The 15,686-nt window shown below is 34.7% G+C and overlaps 3 protein-coding genes across 5 annotated transcripts; 1 reads left to right on the top strand and 2 right to left on the bottom strand.

Moving 5' to 3' along the window:
- The first annotated feature begins 114 nt into the window (after window positions 1-114).
- Window positions 115-2,158, top strand: LOC111411494. Its single transcript, XM_023042018.1, has 4 exons — window positions 115-177; window positions 244-357; window positions 766-1,207; window positions 1,970-2,158. The coding sequence occupies exons 1-4, from the start codon at window positions 115-117 to the stop codon at window positions 1,999-2,001; spliced, it is 651 nt and encodes a 216-aa protein (XP_022897786.1). The 3' UTR covers window positions 2,002-2,158.
- Window positions 2,159-3,819: 1,661 nt separating this feature from the next.
- LOC111410748 (putative pentatricopeptide repeat-containing protein At5g08490) lies at window positions 3,820-7,419 on the bottom strand. 3 transcript variants are annotated; one of them, XM_023041247.1, is made up of 2 exons: window positions 4,333-7,419; window positions 3,820-4,218 (listed from the first exon to the last, which is right to left on the bottom strand). In XM_023041247.1, the coding sequence occupies exon 1, from the start codon at window positions 7,180-7,182 to the stop codon at window positions 4,621-4,623; it is 2,562 nt and encodes an 853-aa protein (XP_022897015.1). In that variant the 5' UTR covers window positions 7,183-7,419; the 3' UTR covers window positions 3,820-4,218; window positions 4,333-4,620. The 3 variants fall into 3 exon arrangements, with proteins under 3 accessions (XP_022897015.1, XP_022897016.1, XP_022897017.1); XM_023041248.1 differs by having other exon boundaries at window positions 3,820-4,204; XM_023041249.1 differs by having other exon boundaries at window positions 3,820-4,201.
- A 690-nt stretch (window positions 7,420-8,109) lies between these two features.
- LOC111410747 (WD-40 repeat-containing protein MSI1-like) lies at window positions 8,110-11,940 on the bottom strand. Its single transcript, XM_023041246.1, has 6 exons — window positions 11,353-11,940; window positions 10,262-10,588; window positions 9,963-10,115; window positions 9,034-9,158; window positions 8,784-8,879; window positions 8,110-8,561 (listed from the first exon to the last, which is right to left on the bottom strand). The coding sequence occupies exons 1-6, from the start codon at window positions 11,695-11,697 to the stop codon at window positions 8,333-8,335; spliced, it is 1,275 nt and encodes a 424-aa protein (XP_022897014.1). The 5' UTR covers window positions 11,698-11,940; the 3' UTR covers window positions 8,110-8,332.
- Between the last annotated feature and the right edge of the window lie 3,746 nt (window positions 11,941-15,686).

The following is a 15,686-nucleotide window of genomic DNA, read 5'->3' as shown; positions in this document are numbered from 1 at the left end:
TTTATCTATATCTAATTTTCCCTTAATTTCAATACGGTCTTTTCTCCATTTCATCCATCAACCCATAAAAACCTAGCTGAGTAATAATCAGTACACTTAGCCCCCATTTTTCGAATGGAGGAGGATATGGTTAACTGTCGATTTTACTTCAAGATTGTGCTTGCCGCCATGGCGACCGTTGCTTCTACCTCCAAAATCGCACCCCAATCTTGCCACACTCATTCGCACCAATATATACCGTAGATCGGATGTGATAACCCTTGGCATCGATCGTCGGGTCAGCCTATTGACCCCAAGGAGATTCGAGAGTATTTCGAGGATTTTTTTGAGGATATATTTGAAGATATCAGCAACTCTGTATCCTGCATCTCAATTTTTTTTTTTTTTTTTATCAAATAACTTACTTTCTATGGATTTTCTTCCTTCCGCAGGAAGCTTTCCTACTGGCTTCTTCGAATTCATAAGATTTTGCTCCTTTTGTCAGCTTTCTTCTGTTACATAGCTATCGTTTTTAATTTTTAACATAGATACTAAAGGGATATAATTTAGGAAAAATTGCAGCAGAGGTCCCAAACCTTTAATACATTATCAGACTTTCCTCAAATTTTTAATTTGTTGCAAAGCGAAGACCTTTTTGGATAGTTTTCATCCAAATGTCTGTTAGTTAACTAAAAAATTTGACTTTGACCATATTTTTAAAAGGGTAAAATAGAAACTTTCCATTTATTACAATAAAATAACCTAGAAATTAAATTTAAAAAAAAGGTGGTCTTCTTCCTCTCACCCCACGCCACCCCACTCACCCACGCCACCTCAAACCCAAATTCAGTTACCGACCACCGTTGCAACCGCCACCTTCACCACCACCTCCACTTGAGCCTTTCATTCAATCCAACCACCACTGCGAATTCTCTAGTGTCAGGACCAATCCTTCAACCAGCCGGATCTGCTTCGACACCACAGTTTCGTTCCCACCACCCTCAACAAACCCCAAACATCTATGTGGGTCACACTCATACCCAACACCCAAACAACTCTTACACCATTTTCAGCAACAATAATTTTGCCACCACCACTGCAACTATGATACAGCAACAAAATTTGTACCCTTTTAACACCATGGCTTCTGCCCCTGCATCCAACCGATCGGGTATCACTACTAAGATAAATTGGCTTCAGGTGGCAACGGGGAGGCTGGAGGGTTTAGGCCATCTCCAACCCAGCACCAAATTTTGCACCAAATTTTGTACTAAATCTTCCACCAAACCAAAATTCTTCTCCAACCATTACACCAAAATTTACACCAAATGAACAGTGCTTTATTATTTTATTCATTCTTTCGATTTTTGACAATATATTTATTTTAAAATATTATTTATTTATTTATTTATTTTATAACTATATATATTACTAAATCATAACTTCATTAAATTAACAAATATATTGATTACTATATTATCACATGTCATATATTATGTTAAATTGACAAAAATAATTAATTATATTATTAATTTATGATAAACAATTACGTTAAATTTACAAAAATAATAAACTTTAATAATATAAACTTTACATTAAATTAAATTTTAAACGTAAACTTTACGAATTTAACTTTACGTTAAATTAACAATTACATTAATTATTATTGATTATATTATTAAAAATAATAAACTTTAATAATATAATTTATAGTGTAATTATTATTATTATCATCATTATCATTATCATTATTATTATAGAACGAAAATGACACAAATACCCTTAACCATTATCTTTGAAAAAAGAAAAATAAGGGTAAAAAAGACATTGCACCATTTGGTGCAAAATGGTGCAACATGAATAGTATTGCACCATATTTGGTGCAACACTATTCATTACACCATTTTTTGCACCAAAATTTGGTGCAATGGTTGGAGGAAGTTTGCACCAAAATTTGGTACAATGGTGCAATGGTTGGAGATGCTCTTAGCATTGAGTTTTCCAGAAAAGGGGACGGCCTAGAAAGTACTCACCTGATAACACCATCGGGTTTGGTACGTCCCCAGATCCTACCACCAAGATTTCCTCTGCTGTGGCTCTCACTGATTCTGGTGGTATGGCCCTGTTTAATCGGTGGCCGAGGGTTTGAGGAAGAAGGGGATTATCCTATTTAGTCTTATTTTTTATTTTTTTTATTTAGGAAATGTAATTATTTAACATGAATAATAGAAAGTTACTCTTTTACCCCTTCAAAAAATATTAAAAAATGTGATCAAAGTTAAATTTTTAGTCAACTGACAGAATTTTGGATGAAAACCGTCCAAAAGGGCTTCACCTGCAACGATTGAAAATGTTAGGGGTGACGGCTGCAACGAATTAAAGGTTTGGGAAAAGTCTGCTAGTATTTCAAAAGTTTGGAACTTTTGCTGTAATTATCCCTATAATTTAGGACATTTTACATAAATAATGAAAGCAGTGTAGGAAGGACCATACTCATATACAGACATGGAAAATGGATGGTTAACAGCTGAATTCTAGTAAGCAATAGGTTGGTTTCATTTTCTCAACAAACTTGGGAAGGAGATATTGTTTCTTGATTTCGGATTCAATTGATGAGAAACTGATCTGGGGATGAATTGTGGGGGAAGAAATTGATTTTTGGCTGTGAAAAATGGGAAAATTTAGAACTCGTAGACATGGAAAAGATGAAGAAAATTCTTCCCATCTTAAGAGAAAACGCTTTTGAATTGATTTTGTTTTGTCCAACTGTCATTTTTAATAATGTTAGTGGCCACATAGGATATCTATATGCCATGTGGAATTTCTTGTCCATGTAGACTAACAAAATTGATATGGGTGATGAATGAATAACTTTGTTTAAATGTGAGCGAGTAATATGTAACTTTTTAATCCTAAATGAGCAACTAGTAACCAAAGGTAAATGTTAATGATCAATCATTTAATTAACTCGTGTTACTACACGTAATTTTGTGGTACCTGATGACTCGTTCTCATTAGCAAAGCATGTTTTTACTTTTTATATGTATTCTTACATCTTGTTTGGTCTACTAGTTACTTTTTCTTTTTCCTCCCTGAGTGGTTAACTTTGGTATCCCTTCAATTTTATATAATTTGATATCAATTATACTTTTAAATGATTTCAATCGAATAACTAATTTAGTTTCAATTAAGACAATTTTGGTCAATTGCATTGGTGGAAATCTATAGTTTTGTCATTATAAGGAGTAATAGTTAGTTTTTAATATGAAATATATACAATTTTTTAATGAAATAAATGTTGGACTATCATTTCATCTATTTTTGTTAGTCGAATTAAATGAAGCTACCGATTAAAATTGAATTAAATTATAATGATTAGAATGAAGAAAATTGATATAGAAACTAGAAAAGGCCCGATTAATTAATTCAATCGTTCGTCTTTCTTTTCCTCGACTCACCATCTTCAAATAATTCACCCTCAACAATATATAAATAGCACGCGAACCCTCAAAAGTTCATAATATGCACTGTGCCATTCCATTTTAATAGAAGCTATTATAATCCCAGGATCAAGGATCCGTCACCTCTTTCACTATCATCAAGATCGAGTACAAAATTTAATATCTGCATGCAAAGTGAGAAAATTCTTCCTTCCTTTTGTGTTACTTTTTATTTTGCTTAGACTATGTAGTATATAGTGGTTTATAAATGATGCCCTTTTAAGATAATCGGTGAAATAACAATTTTTTGATTCGTACGAATGTAGATTAGAAGAATTAAGTATAGACGTATTTAATTTGCTTCATGAATTTCCCTTTTTTTTTTTTTTTTTTTAGGCATTCCCATTTGAAAGTCTAGAAGACATTTTAAACATTTTTTTCTAACATGCGCTTGTTTTACTTGTACATCCCAGGGCGTGACAATAAAACACACATGATATGGACACAAGCAAGCTCTTAATAGATAATTCACCACAAAAGTTTTAGTGTTTTCACTATTCTATATGAGCTACCCACATGAATAACTTAAAAATTAGATGTAACAATATGTACGGTTCAGTTTTCCACTTGAAGCTAACTGAAACAGAGACTCACCTCAATTTGGTTAGCAACTTCACATTGAATAGGCCAGCAGACTGATGGAGTACGGAGATCTTGTAAGTGCATATGTTGATTCCCAAGCGAACCAAACAAGTACTTGCAGCCAAGATGCCATCCTACATCTTCTGTGTTAATGAATCTGTTAGTATAAAATATCAGATGGTTGTAAATGAAACCTTGAGTTCCAAGGTTGCGTACTGACAGTCAGAGCAACACAATTAAAAGGAATTAGAAAAATGCCTTTATTACATACCTTAAAATTTGCATTGCATGGAAAACCTTAATATTCGAAGATGCATGGATGTCCCATCAAGCATATTTTGGCACATTCCAATTCACTCGTAGGAGAAATTATGTCCTTTAAATTGAACAAGGTTCGGTCCAAAGGCCTCTCCATATCCATTGCCACAATGAGATAATTAAGTTTGACTACATGAAGAAGAGTGACCTATTAATTTAGGAGAAAAGCAAGCATACAGCCGCTCTGCATCTTTTCTTACAGGATTTTCCTCAAATCCAAAAATGACAGTTACTGAAAATATCATCGGGACTTGTATAGTTCTTTGATTTGTTTATCCAGGTCACTCAACATGCTGTAAATCATGTTTATATTAGGGTGAAAATAATCTCCAGCTACAAATACATTTTTCCTCCTTCCCACTTCTATCCAACTGCACCCTGCTGGCTTTTTCAGGTTTTTCATCTTCATCAATCGTCTCGTCTCTAATACCCCATCCCATCTGGCATCTGCAGCATATAAGTTTGACAAAACTATGTAGTTTCCAATGTCACTGGTTTCCATTTTTGACAGGTGATCAGCCACAACACGACCAATATCCACCTCATGGTAGGTTTTGCAAGCACCAAGAAGTGTACCCCATATGTTGGCATTAGCTGCAACAGGCATTTGATTTACAAAAGTAAATGCTTCCTTGACTTGGCCTCCTCGAGCAAGGAGATCCACTGTACATGCATACTGTTCCATGCTCGGTTTCATATGATATACCTGCTCTATTGAATCAAAAATCATTAACCCTTCATTAATAAGACCAGCATGACTACAAGCAGATAATACGGCAGTTATTATGACATGATCTGGTTTTACACCGAACTCAAGCATATGATAAAAAACTCCAAGAGCTTCTTCTCCCATGCCATGCATTGCATATCCTCCAACCATAGCCGTAGACACAACCAGGTCTCTTTCAGGCATTGACTTGTAGAACTTATATGCGCTATTAATATTTCCACACTTTGAATACACATCTAATAAAGCTGCCTTTAGATGGACATCCTCAAAATAAGCCCTGACTACGTATCCATGACACTGCCTTAACATGTGGAGTGAAGCCTTTTGAGTACAAACAGGAAGAATACTCATAATTGTCATGGCATCAGGTTTTAGTTCATGAAACTGTAACTCTTGAAACAAATTGAGAGCTTCATCAGGAAATTGATTTTGTGCATAAACCTGCAGCATGAGATTCCAAGTTGTAAGATCCCTCTCCGGCATGCTCTGGAATAGCAAATTTGCATCATCTTGCAAACCATTAGCCGCATATCCCGATATCATGGAATTGCATGTAATCACATTTCTATTTCTGGATAAACTCTCAAAAAGTTTCGATGCAAACACCATATTTCCACATTTGGCATATGCATCAAGTAATGCATTTGCAAGGGTGGGTTCAGCACCACTAAGCAAAAGACCAGATCTTAATGAAAACCCATGAGCTTCTCTAATCTTATCTACTATGGAAAGACTACTCAAATATCGAACCACAGCTAAGATAGTAACTGAATCAGGTTTTATTCCTTCACGTAACATCCAATTTAGGACTTCAAAAAACTCAGTGTCAAGTACATTTTCACATAATGCATCCAGCAGGGTGTTCCATGATATTACATCTCTTCTAGGAATAAGTAAAAATGTCGAGAACGCAGCTTCTATGCAGCCAGATTTTGCATAAATGCTTATTAGGGCATTTCCTACAGATGTATCCTCAAATAGGGCGCGACGACGAACAACAAACCCATGAATTTGCTTCCCCACATGCAGATTAGATAGCAGGGCACAGGCGGGGAGAATGCTGAGTAGGGTAACAGAGTCTGGTTCAATCTTCTCCACAACAAGAAACTCTTGAAACATCTGCAATGCTTTTAACCATTCACCATTTGAAACGTATCCAGCAATTATTGAGTTCCAGGAAACCAGGTCCCATAACTTCATCCTCCAAAACAAGGACTCTGCTTCTCTTATTTGTCCCAATCTCAGGTAGCAACTTAAAAGAGCATTAACAACAGTAACTTCATCACCTAATTCAGCATGTCTCAAGACATAACAGTGGATCTCTTTTGCATATCTATACCCCACAATCTCTCCCAGACCAGAACAGATAGAAAGAATATTCGCAACTGTTGCATAATTAGGTACTATTTGCCCTTTAATCATCCACTGAAAAAGTTGAAAAGCATCATCCACAAGCTTATTCTCAGCAAAACCTGCAATGACTGCATTCCACGAAACAACATCTTTGTCAGCAATTCCATGAAAAACAGAAGATGCATCTAAAACAAGCCCACATTTTGCATACATGGACACTATAGCATTTCCTACCAGTGTCAGAGATTCCATTCCAGACTTTATTGCATATGAATGAATGCACTTTCCAGCACTCAAAGCACCAGAGCGTGTATACACTGGAACAACAATAGCAAGAGTAACAGAGGTCGGCTTAGGGTCACAAGCAAAATGCAGCCTACGAAACAACTGCATCGCCTTATTATCATCCTTTAGTGTACCAGCAAACCCAGACAATAGAATGTTCCAAGTAACAATATCACGACTATTAATTTCACCAAACAATTTCTGACAATCTTCAAGAGCTTTACATTTAGCATACATGTTAAGCAACGCTTTCAAAACAAACTGGCATGAATTATGACCTTGCCTAATAACTTGACCATGAAGAGTTTTCCCCAAACTGGTACCAGATATTGCGGCACAGGATTTAAGAACATCTGCAAACACTTGATAATTGTGTTTACAACTTCTTGAACATTTTAACTTTTGAAGAACCAGTTCGAAAGCTCCATTCATCATACCTATGACTTCTATGCATAATCAAAGCATCAAAATTGCATCAATTCAACTTTTACTTATATCCGAAGCAAGTCCTTCCCCCCAATACAATGACAAATTAATTAATTTTCAGAAATGCTTAGTATCGTACCAGAGGATTGCTTGAAGGTAACAAGGTGGAATATCTTTGTTGATGATTTGGGGAAATTTTAGAGAGAGAAAATTAGGGCTTCAATATACACTAGTAGGCTATGGGAGAGAAAATTGCAAATATTTGAGAATTTTAGAAGGCCATTTTTAATAAGAAATGGGATAAAATAAAATTTGTAACTACTTTTGAGTTTGTGTAAATAAATTTTTTGATAAATATTCCATTTTTACTTCAAAAACATGACCAAATTTTCATGTCTTTTCATATAAATTATAAACTTTTGAAACGTTCTAATCAATTTAAACAAAGTTGGCAACAATTTCTAGTCCATCAAAGACACTTTGACGAATCTTTTTGAAAAATTATTATGTCTCATAATCGTCATCAAAATAAACAAAATGGCAAGAATTTCTAATACAGATAAATATTTTAGTCTTCCTCATTAATTTCGCCTTAAATTGTCTCGAAGATATTTTCACAAAAAGACACTTCAACCAATATTTAGCCCCATTTTGATTTTTTCACTAAATATCAAATTTATAGTAAATTTTAATAAAAATTGATAAAATCTAAAATTAAAAAGTTAATAAAAATTATAAATAGTCTTGCATAGACAATTTTTATGAAGCGTAGACCTCGCAAAAGATAACGAATTGATTTGATAGCTCAAATATTATTATTCATGATATTGATCCAATTGAAAATCATTGACTCTAGAAATGTGAAATTATAATTAGTTATCACCTATGGGTTAAATTTTTATCAATTTTTTTAACTAATGCATTAAAAAAAGAAAAAAAAAAAAAAAAAAGGGATTTATTCTTGGGTTACAACCCGCACAGGCTTTAGCCAAAACAGAAGTGTTTTCAGCTAACCACTAACATACCTAGGCTAGGTTGCAGCCCGAATCAAGAACTGCATTCGGTATGATAGAAAAGAAATTCAAAATCATAACTTAATACATAATAATACATCTCTACAGAAGAAATATGCCCCAAATACATTCTTCGTAAATAAACATTAGGTTCCTCTAGTGGAGTCATCTCCGGGTAGATCATCTTCGTCGTGATAAATATTCTCAGCCATTTGCCAGATTTGTAGTATGTTATCCTCGGCCACGCTTGCAACCACCCAATCTTCACATGGGTTCCACGAGAAGTCTGAAATTTTACTTGTATGACCACCGTGAATAAAAAGCAACTCTGGAGGCCCATCTTCAGCATCCTCTGGCGTCTGTTCTGCATCAATCCTGCAAAAGAGAAACCAGTAAGGCAGATCTTACAGCAAGCCATAGTGGTACAGATTCAAGTTTAAAAGCTCGGAATTGGACAGTCGTTTGGGAGAAGCAGTGCATGGGAACCAGAATTCTCTAAAAAGTTGAAAACTAAAATACCCCACTACTTCAAAAATACCACGAGTATCCATGACCCCATTAAAAGTAGTGCCTCTATTACTGAATATGAAGAATTACCTGCTAAGATCCCACACCATGAGTCGCCTACCAAGACAACAAGAAGCTAAGATGGTCTCGTTCTTTGGATTCCATCCAACCTGGAAAACCTCCTCCCTGTTGTGCAACCACGGGAATAAGATAATGAAGAATAGGGACAACATTTCATGTCTATATTTTGTTAAAGCATAGATATCCCAACATTTCATGCTTAATAGACTACTGACTTAAACAATTTCCATAGAAACCAAAATCAAAAAATATATCTTACTTGTGACAATCAAAGGTATGAAGTGAAGTTGAAATCTTGCGTAGATCGAATAACTTAACGGTCTTGTCAGTAGACCCCGTTGCCACAACCCACTCGTTGAAAGGATTGAAAGATAAACAGTTCACCTACCAACAGAAAAATCATTGACATTTATTCTGCTAGTAATACACATTTTTATAAATTCAAATACTATCCAAGAAAACTAAATGTGGAATGTAAGTATCAGGAAGTAAAATTTAATGCATACACCCTTTCCACAGGAATGGAATGTATAGAGAGATCGGTAAAATTTTGAGGTTTAAGGAATACAGAGCTTCCTCCAGCCTTCGTACTTATTAGCTGAAGCAGAACAAGGAATAGCGTGTCTGTGGGGAACATAATGCTAACCAGCTAATTCACGGAACAAGTTAGGCAGACTTAATATGCACCAGATATATTTGGGGCTCCTGTAAGGGCTCACTTAAGTGATCGGTTGCAATAACTGGCCAAAAAAAAAAAAAAAAAAATTCAATTCTTTTACTGTTGCTGGTTTATATTTTATAGCAGGCAAATTAGGAGTTGCATCGAGTATCCAAGCGTCCAAAGTCAGCAGCCTAAAGCAGATAGAGAGAAGAAACATATAGCAGTAAAAGGGATTTCCCTTTCAATAGTCTAGAAGACTCATTTTTATAGAACTTATTTCTCAGTTCCTGGATTTGAAAATGTGAGAATTCTAAATAACAGATCGTGATAATACATGATATAAATCTTGGTGAGCGTGTGCTTTTAACTGATGAGGTCACCCAAAAAGTATTTTTGATGCTTCAATAAGATCAAGTTTTATTATTGTATAAAACTACTCATATGAATAACTTAGAAATCAGATATATCGATATAAACAGGCCAGTTCTCCACTTCAGCAGAAATATGGAATTGCAACTGAGACACACCTCACTTTGATGAGCAACTACAGATTGAATAGGCTTGCTGCCAGATGGAGTACGGAGATCCCATATGTGCAGGTACTGATCATCCCCAGCCGAACCAAACAAGTACTCATGCCTGAGATGCCATGCTACATCTTCTACAACACCTTCATGAATCTACACATGGATAATTGTCAAACAAGCCATAAAATTTCAAGATAGAAAATTAAGGACAACCATTCGAGAGACAAGATTTTCTGTATAATGAAAGATCAGGGTAACACAATCAAAAGGAATTATTACATGTCTTTATCAGTACATACCTTAAAAATTTGCATGGCATCCAGAGTCTTATTCCTTGGAGTTGCATTGATGTCCCACAGGCATATTTGGGAGTCATCTGAGCCACTCAATAGATGACCCTGCTTGAATTGACTCCATGATAAACCATAGCCTTCTGTATTGTGACCCCTCAACCTCAAATCAGGATTGCAAGCACCATCTAAAGGAGGCTTAGACGGATGTTTGCTATAATCAAAAACATATACTTCAGCACTAACTGTCTTGGTGGCAATAATGAATGGGTTTTGGGGCATATAACGAGCCCGATTAACCTCCCCATCATGATTTATTTGCTGAATTATTTGCACCTGCAAGAATATTGTTCAGCAGTCCGTACGTATAGCTAGTACATGCCACTAAGGGCAAAGCAGAAACATACATGGAAATTCTCTTCATCTCAATCATGATTATTCACTAAGGAGCACAATTCCATATTTTTTTAGAAGAGAAAACTAAATATGAAATTGTTTTTTAATAAGCTTCTAAGGAAAATTCATAAACACACAGAGTTGGTGTCACTGTCATTAATTCAGCTTCTAAGGAAGTTCGTAAACAGCAAGTTTCAAACTTTTTTAGAATATGACAATGTTGTAAATTCAGTTTCTAAGGAAAAATGCATAGACCTCAAATTCAAATGCAAATAGATATTCCATTTTTCAACTTTAACTCCATGCTGGCAATACAGAGTCCTTGACCACGTAGGAACACTTCAAAATCTGAACTCATGACACAATCAAACCCTAGAACGAGTAGCTTTTTCCAATTTCAAAAACTTTCTCACCAATAATCAGAAAATAATATGTCTGCAACAATTCCCCTCCCACCAGATCACAATACAATCAATTAGCAGGAGGTATAATACTTATTAAGCTAAAAAAATCCATCATAAACCTCAAATTCACATTTAATTCCGAACGGTTTAAAAAAAATAAAAGCCTTGCGTTGTCATTCATGCAGCCAAAACACAGAATGGAAATTTACAATCAATTTACCAAATTAAAAGCACAACGCAAAACAATTAATGAGAGCTTAAAAAGAGAAACCCACAAAACAATAATCCATAAAAGTTTACCTTTCCATTTGCGCACCCAAATCCCCCAAAATCCGATCGATCATCATCATAATGGCGGGCATCATTTTCAGCATCCTCTAGCGGGAGCTGGACCTGGGCCAACATTAGATAATTGGGTTCATTCTCAGAAGTGTGAGTCCCAAGAATCATCTTCTGGACGGAATATTCCTTCCCCGGAGGCTCTTCCCTGTCCGGCAGCCATTCAACGGTGAGCGACGGCCACTCAAGCGCGTGAGTAATCACCAGATCGTAAAGAAACGGAGTGTTCTTCTTCCAAATCTTGTACTCCTCGTTAATTAGCCTCTCCTCAATCTCCCCCCGCATCTCGTCCTCGTCTCGCCCCATTTTTCCCTTTCTCCTTCTGGGTTCTTTAAATTGAATGAAGTTATTGAAAAGTCAGAAAATTTCAAGTCTGAATTTTCAGTTTGGACAGATTTTAGCTTTCTCTGGGGTACGGTGGCTGTGCGGTTCGGCCTTTGTGGGTAGTCTCGGCGTGAATTTTGACAGGGTTGGGAAATTGGAGGGAACAAGATTTTTCTAGTGGCACTACGCAGTAGGCTTTTACTTTCTGCGCTTTGCCATGAATGACACTACAGTAAAATTACGTAAAAATCTTTAAAATCGGCTATAAACAAGCACAAAATTTTTATTTCGCATTATTATTGTCTTTAAAATTGTTTCAAACTATTTTTCTTGTTTTCCCGAAACATTTAATAATTTAGCCCTTGTATGGAGCTGCTTCTTCAACGAATTTTAAGAAAAAAATAGAACTGTTATCTTTGATCGTGGACCCCATGTAAGTATTATGCCCTAGGTCCAATCAACTTTGGACATAAATAATTTTATATATAATTAATGCAATTAAATGGCAGATCTATTATTTAATTAATAGACAATTAAATAAATAATAGAGTCCGTAGATTCAAATATTTGTAATTTGTACCAGGATACTCTATGTGCCGGAATAGCTGGTAGTTTATGATGGATACCGTTACCTGGAGAAGGACATGCTTAATTTGTGAATAAAGACCGTACTGAACTCGAACTTCTTTCGATTTAATATTAATATTGTCTATGTTAGATAGTCAACCTTGTCAAACATCCATCAAAGTTTAGTAGTAGGTGTAGTGAAAGTGTAAACAAAAGACCTATGTCAGCTAGACTTGGGGTAAATGATGGGCTTCACCAGCCTCATCTTTATCAAACTTATTTGTCTTTCGTCTTCCAAAAAACTAATGGGTTAACCATTTGGGATGGAATTGAAGCTAGGCCCCAGACTTCACCATGTGACAGGATGAGTTAAAATAAAAGAATTGTAGGGACAATTTTTGTAAAATTTCAATTGTGAGGCAAAAATTGAAAATTAAAAAAAAAAATGAAAATCTTAAAAAAATTTAGGCAAAATTTAAAATTTAGTGTGGGGACAGTTGACTCCATTGCCCCCACACTACATTCGTCCCCGCAGTATGAACGCACAAGATGGATCCCCAATTGCAATCGAACAAAGTTTGTGAGTCCTAAGTTGGAAATTGATGGCTAGAAAAATCTAGGATTGGCTCTTAAGGCAATTATGCTGCGATAATCAATTGAGTCTTGATAGAGCATGTCCTCCTAGGTTTGAGGAAGAGGGGTGAAAATTTTATCCCTTGAAGGGAACCGTGATGATATGATACTTCGTTCAAAGAAGGGATTATTGAAAAAGCACAACACATAAATTATGGGCCTAAAAGAAATTAAATTACTCCACCTAATTGGTAAACCACAATTCCCGTAGGAAGGCTCGAGATTTACTAATTGATGTCATCTTTGTTTTGCAATAGGTATAAGATTTAAGAATTAACAAATAGTTTAGACAAGATTATTTACTTAGAAAACCTTTCCTCTCCATATATTTGATACGTTAAATTGAATTGTATTCGACGTCGCTAAAAGGCATCGCCAAAAGCTGAAAGAACTTCAATCTTGTCCCATAAAATCCATCCGATACCTCGATTAGAACAAGCATCCCCCTCAAAAACAGATTTACCATTTTTACAAAATGAATTTTCAATAAAAAAAAAACTTACATCTTCTGTGCCACCATTTGCTTGCAAGATATCCCATTTAATTGTGATGTTCCCATTAGGATCCATTGAATCATAACCATCTGGAGGGATTATTGAAAAAGCGCAACACATAAATTATGGGCCTAAAAGAAATTAAATTACTCCACCTAATTGGTAAACCACAATTCCCGTAGGAAGGCTCGAGATTTACTAATTGATGTCATCTTTGTTTTGCAATAGGTATAAGATTTAAGAATTAACAAATAGTTTAGACAAGATTATTTACTTAGAAAACCTTTCCTCTCGATATATTTGATACGTTAGATTGAATTGTATTCGACGTCGCTAAAAGGCATCGCCAAAAGCTGAAAGAACTTCAATCTTGTCCCATAAAATCCATCCGATACCTCGATTAGAACAAGCATCCCCCTCAAAAACAGATTTACCATTTTTACAAAATGAATTTTCAATAAAAAAAAAACTTACATCTTCTGTGCCACCATTTGCTTGCAAGATATCCCATTTAATTGTGATGTTCCCATTAGGATCCATTGAATCATAACCATCTGCATTACAGCTGAAATTCACATCATAACAAATTTTGAATAATTTCAAAATCACTTTAAAAAAATTACTTACAGGTTGGTGACAGCAGACAAGCGACAGAGAACAAGTAGAACAGAACATCTAAATGTTTAACGTTAAGAATCAAAATAAAAACCCGCAAATCCATTTCCACAGATCGTCTGCTGAATCCTCTGTCTCTTGGATTAGACATAAAACCTACGACTTCTGTCTGTGTGTTCTGTAAAGAGATATAGATATAGATACATATAGAGAGAGACACGTTTAATCTTTGGAAAAGGAAGTAATAAATCACACAATTAATGGGGTTCGGAACAAGTAAGGAACATGTTTGTCATATTTAGAGAGAGCGGTAAGAATGCGTCTATTCAAAAGTCACGCATTTGGCTCCGTTCTCATTGGCTTGCCGTTTTTGTATTATGAGAAAAACTTTTACAATTTGTCATCAAAAGTATTCATATTTATATCTACTAATTACTGCCATTTAAATGCTTGCTTTGAAAAAAGTAGATGCCAATTCCATGCAGTGTATTTATGTGATTGTTATGAAAATCAACAATCCATTTCCCTTAATATCGTGACAGCCTTATTTTGCTTTTAATGCTGCTTAATTTATAGTGGCAATGGGGATTAAAGGATTTTAATGGAAATTTTATTTTAAAAATTAAACACAGTTTTAAATAAAGTAATATTATTTGTACATCATTTTTTTACATATTGATGATGTGGAAGAGGGACAAAAAGGGAAAAAGTAAAAAAAAAAAAAAAAGAGATGTAAAGAAAAAGAAATCAATTAATATAATCTACACCATCAATATGTACACAATGAATAACCCCGCATGGTCCAGGTTGAATCAGCAATGTTGAAATTCTCTGCAGGGGGATTCGTTTGTCAGGTCAAAGAAAAAAATTGTCTACTTGTTTTGAGGAAATGGTGGCAGATAACCATAAAAAACATATAATTTTTCAAAATTGTCGTTGAACACTGTTTAAAAAAAAAAATTGTAAAAACTTTAAAAACATTGAAAACCAAAAATTGTCCTTGACATTTCACTCTCAAACTGACGTTTAGAGAAAGAAGGGGAAGAAAAAACAAGGAAATCGACGAGTTTTTCTTGGGAGGAGACCGACCGGCCACCATTAGAAGTGAAGAAAGTAAGTTTTGCTTATTTTTTCCCCCATTAATCTTTGAACCTGAATGTTAAAAAGTTTATTTTGTTGGAAATAGTGGTAGAAATCTTTGTAATTACTAAAAAGTAAGTTATTTTATGGTTTGGTTATCAGAGATCGCCGGAAATGGCGATCTCTGGCAAAGGCTGTCTGTTGTAGACGACCACAAGAAGACGGGATGTGCTGTCTATTTAACAGACGGTCGTCTGTTAACAGACTGCTTGGACCGTCTGTAGTATTAATTTTTTATTTTAATTTCTTACATGAGAATTAAAATAATTGAAATGTTGTTAAATTATTATTTAAATAATTATTTAATTATTATTTAAATGATAAAAGAAAAATGTAAATAATTAATAAATGTTAATAATCAAAATACGCAATTAAAATTTAATTACAGATTAATTGAAAGAAATTTCTAACATTTGAAATAAATAATTAAATATTTACGTTTACTTGTTCAATAAATAATTTAAATAATCGATCTATGTAAGTAATTAAATCAAATAATTTAAATGAACAATTGAAATGAAA

This window comes from Olea europaea, chromosome 15, assembly GCF_002742605.1.
Source record: "Olea europaea var. sylvestris chromosome 15, O_europaea_v1, whole genome shotgun sequence".
Taxonomy (NCBI): Eukaryota; Viridiplantae; Streptophyta; class Magnoliopsida; order Lamiales; family Oleaceae; genus Olea; species Olea europaea.
Note: the sequence above shows the minus strand (reverse complement) of the source record. Positions and strands in the feature narration are given on the sequence as shown.